The sequence below is a fragment of the Arachis hypogaea genome, chromosome 17, assembly GCF_003086295.3.
Source record: "Arachis hypogaea cultivar Tifrunner chromosome 17, arahy.Tifrunner.gnm2.J5K5, whole genome shotgun sequence".
Taxonomy (NCBI): domain Eukaryota; kingdom Viridiplantae; phylum Streptophyta; class Magnoliopsida; order Fabales; family Fabaceae; genus Arachis; species Arachis hypogaea.
The window spans coordinates 106,622,058-106,626,233 of NC_092052.1; the positions used below are offsets into that span (position 1 = coordinate 106,622,058).

Sequence of the window (4,176 nt, forward strand, 5' to 3'; positions counted from 1 at the left end):
ACTCTTTACCTTGTGAAATTGTGATTTTCATGAACCCTAGGTATTTATTTGTGGTAATTAATGTGTATAGCTTGGGAAAAATTGGTTGTTGATGCTTGTTGAAGCTTGTTGGTGATTTTGGAAGCTTGGAATTGGATTTCAAGCTGGAAATTCTATTGGTAAAGTGTTGAGTCCCAAAAGCTTGAGGAAAAAAGTGAAAATTGCAATTGTTCCGAGTTAGACAGGAATCGGCCAAGGTATGATTTTGGTTTTCTGTATCTAAAATGTAATATGGTGTGAAAACTTAGGCTAGAGACCCTAAGATATGAGATGAATTATTGATGTTCTTGATTGGTTGAAATAAATTGTGTTGTAGTATATGTGATTAGTGGAGTTTAAAATGTTGATATGGTTGTTGGATGAAGTGGATTATGTTGAAAATATGTGGATAATGATAGAATGATTGTGAATGGTGATAATTATTGGTAAGACATGTGAAGTTGTATGTGATATGGATTGGTATGCTTAAATGTTGGTGAGATTGGTGCTCTTGTTCGTAAGCATGCTTGGGTGTGTGAAATTGATATGTGTGTACATGTGGTGATTGTTGAACTTGAATATTTGTTTGGGAAATTGAGATATGGAATGTAGATTATGAATTGAATTCTTGAATTGAGATTTGGTTAAATGTGGAAGAATTGGTGAGTTGATGATTGAATGAGGTTTGGAAATAATTACTATTGGAAATGTGGGTTTTAGTTGGTTTTGGATGAAATTGGAAGTGCATGTTTTTAGAAATTGGAAGTTTATGAGTTTTGGCAAAAATGCAAATTCGATGAACTTCAACGGATCATATTTTGAGCTATTGTTTTTGGAATTTGATGATTTTTATATCAAATGAAAGATGATTTCATAAGCTTTAAAATTGTTTAAATTTGGTTGAAATCTGAATTTTATGGAAGGAGATATGATCGTTGAAAGTTTGGGCCTGAAATCTGAATTCTGCAAGTTCTGCAGAATTTGTGATTTCTAGTTTGTGTGCGCACGCACAGGCTTGTGCGCATGCACACCCTGTGGATTTCTGGACCTATACGCACGCACACACTTGTGTGTACGCACACACAGGGAAGTGGTTGTGGCTGGGAGCGGTAGCACGCCCTATGCGCGCACACAAACAATAAGATTTTTGCAAGATGTGCGTGCGCACAGCTCTGTGCGTACACACACGTTGGGAAGGACGTTCTATTGATGGCACTGGCACACCTTGTGCGCGCACTCAACAATGGAAAAATTTCTTTCTGTGCATGCGCACATAAATGTGCGTACGCACGCGACCCTGTTTTCTTATAAAACCCTCATTTTCAAGTCTTTCGCCTTCCTAACAATCTTGCGACCTTCCGAGATGCTGTTTCAGGCTTATAAACTCCCATTTTCATCTTTTAAATCTTAAATTAATGTAGAATGCCTAGTGATTAAGAGGAAGCTAGGAAAGGGGATATAATGAGGAGTTATGATTAATGATGATGTTATGAGTTGTTAAGGAGAATGGTGGAGTGATGTGTATGATATGAGCCGAATGGCTGCGTATGAGATGAGGCGAATGGCTGTATGTGAGATGATGGTTTGTGACTGATTGTGAATGAATAATAAAGATGATGAAATCGGAATTGATTACGATGTGCCTCCGGGTAAGAGGTGAGAACGCCGGGTAAGATGTAGTGGTATTATCCACTTACTCCGGGTATGAAATGAGAATGAATGGTAATGATAATGAAAGTGTGTTTCTGTATGTGACTTTGGATAAGATGTAGTGGTGTTATCCACTTGCTCCGTGTAAAAGCCAATAAGTCGGGTAAGATGCAATGGTATTATCCACTTGCTCCAAGAAAGTCCAAGGCTTCGGGTAAGACGCAAGGGCTGTGTTCTGTTGCCGCTTGCTTCGGGACGAGAATGTAACACTGCTTGGATAAGAGGCAGGGTGAAGTTGTTCCCTGCTCTGGGTACGTGGGTATATGGATGCCTAGGAAATAAGGTTTTTAAATCAGTCGATTGACACATGTACCACGTGAAAAGGTAAAGACTACTATATGAGACTTTTTTCAAACATACAAAAAGGTTGCATGAGTTTTTTTGACCTTTATACAGTTGATGGTGTTGTTTATGCCACATTTAAGGAAGCTTGCTACGCTTTGGGTTTGTTACAAGATGACAAGGAACTTATTGATGCTATATTAGAGAAAAGCTCACAAAATTTGTTTCTGTTTTTATTGTTGTCTAAAAACATTAACAGGCCAGATGTTGTATGGCAGCAATGTTACCATCAACTTTCTGAAGACATCTTATATTCAAAATGTAGAATGCTAGTTACAATTTTTTATTCAATTATGCACGTGATGAATATTTTCATATGACAAATTATTTAAGATTTTGCCCTTTTATATATGCAGATTTGCAATTGTTTAAGGAATAGATAATGAACATAATTCTGTCAAAGATTGAGGAAAGATTGTAATCAAATGCGAGAATCTTAGGGAGTTCGAAAACATGTTGTTGCCATGTATGGATGCAATTAATGGGTTAGATGATCATATTATCATAGATGAATTAAATTTTGACAAGTTAGTGCTCAAACATGAGTTAGAGATCAACCTTGCCTGCATGAACATGAAACAAAAGGGCACATTTAATAAAGTTATTACAGTTGTAGATCAAGATGCGGGTGGGTTATTTTTTGTGTTCAAGTATGGTGAAACTGCCAAAATGTACTTTCACAAGATTATGTCTATTGTTATACGTAGTAAAAATAAAATTTTTCTAAATACAACCTCCAGTGGAATTGCATCTCTCTTACTTCCAAATGGACGTACAACTTATTCTAGATTCAAGATACTGCTTGAGTTAAATGAGGACTCAGTGTGTTGTAAACAGGGGACATCGCTTGCTAAGTTGGTCTGTAGAGCTAAATTTATTATATGGGATGAGATTTCCACGTTGAATAAGTTATGCTACGAAGCTCTAGACAAGTCTTTGAGAGATATTTTCTGTTTTGAACCAAACTACAATGCCTATCTACCATTTGGCAAAAAGATGGTTGTTTTAGGTGGTGACTTCGCTGGTAATACCAATAGGATCACGTTAAGACATTGTTTATGTATCAATAAATTCATCATCTCTATGGCACTGTTGCAACATCCTGAGGTTGACTAAAAACATGAGACTTACAAATAGAGGTGGCAATTATGGAGATATCAAAACAGCTAAATTTGCTAAATAGGAAAATTGGAGATTGGCTTACTAAGGATTCCACTGAAGGTGATCTATAGTGAATATCCCTGAAGAAATTGTTATTGATGATACAAATGATTGTTTGGTATGTTGGTAAACTTTGTTTATCCGGACTTGATGGCAAACCTAACCAATTCAACATACATCAAAGAGTGTACAATCCTTGCACCAACATTGAAAGTGGTCAACAATGTTAATAACCACACTATGGATTTTCTAATTGGTGACAAAAAAATCTATTTTAGTTCTGATTCGTTGTGCATTGAGGATGGTAATATGGAATATGAATTAGATACTTTCACACCTGATGTTCTTAATTGTATAAATTGTTCAAGATTACATCCTTATAAGTTAACACTAAAACAAGGTGTACTTGTGATGTTATTGAGCCAAATGCATGATTATAGGTAAGAAGACTGGAAAATTATGTAGCCAAATGCATGATTTTGACTAAAGAAAAAACCGAGGACATAGTTCTTATTCCATATATGGACATGATCCTAAACAACCAAACTCTTCCATTTATATTTCAATGCATGCAGTTCCTATAGTTGTTTCATTTGCTATGAAAATAAATAAGTCACAAGGTCAAACACTCAGCATCGTAGTCTGTACTTACGTAAACCAGTATTCACGCATGATCAATTGTGCATGGCTCTTTCAAGGGTGAAGTTCAAAAAAGGGTTGAGAGTCTTGATAGAGAACATCAGAAAACTGAGAAATCATCAACAATGAATGTTGTGTACAAAGAGATTTTTCAGAACTTAGGTGGGCTTTGAATTTTTTTTCCTATGAATATTATTTTTGCATACCTTCACTTTGTAGTTGCCTTTTTTTTTTCTAAGTCATTATGTCATATCTTTCCCATTTTAGAACATGTTAAAAGTACATTTTATGCGAATTAAATTTTTA

The 4,176-nt window shown here is 35.7% G+C and overlaps 1 protein-coding gene across 1 annotated transcript; it reads left to right on the forward strand.

Moving 5' to 3' along the window:
• Positions 1-2,538: 2,538 nt before the first annotated feature.
• Positions 2,539-3,302, forward strand: LOC140180671 (uncharacterized). Its single transcript, XM_072221940.1, has 2 exons — positions 2,539-3,094; positions 3,208-3,302. Exons 1-2 carry the CDS (start codon positions 2,539-2,541, stop codon positions 3,300-3,302), a joined length of 651 nt encoding a protein of 216 aa, XP_072078041.1.
• The last annotated feature ends 874 nt before the right edge of the window (positions 3,303-4,176 follow it).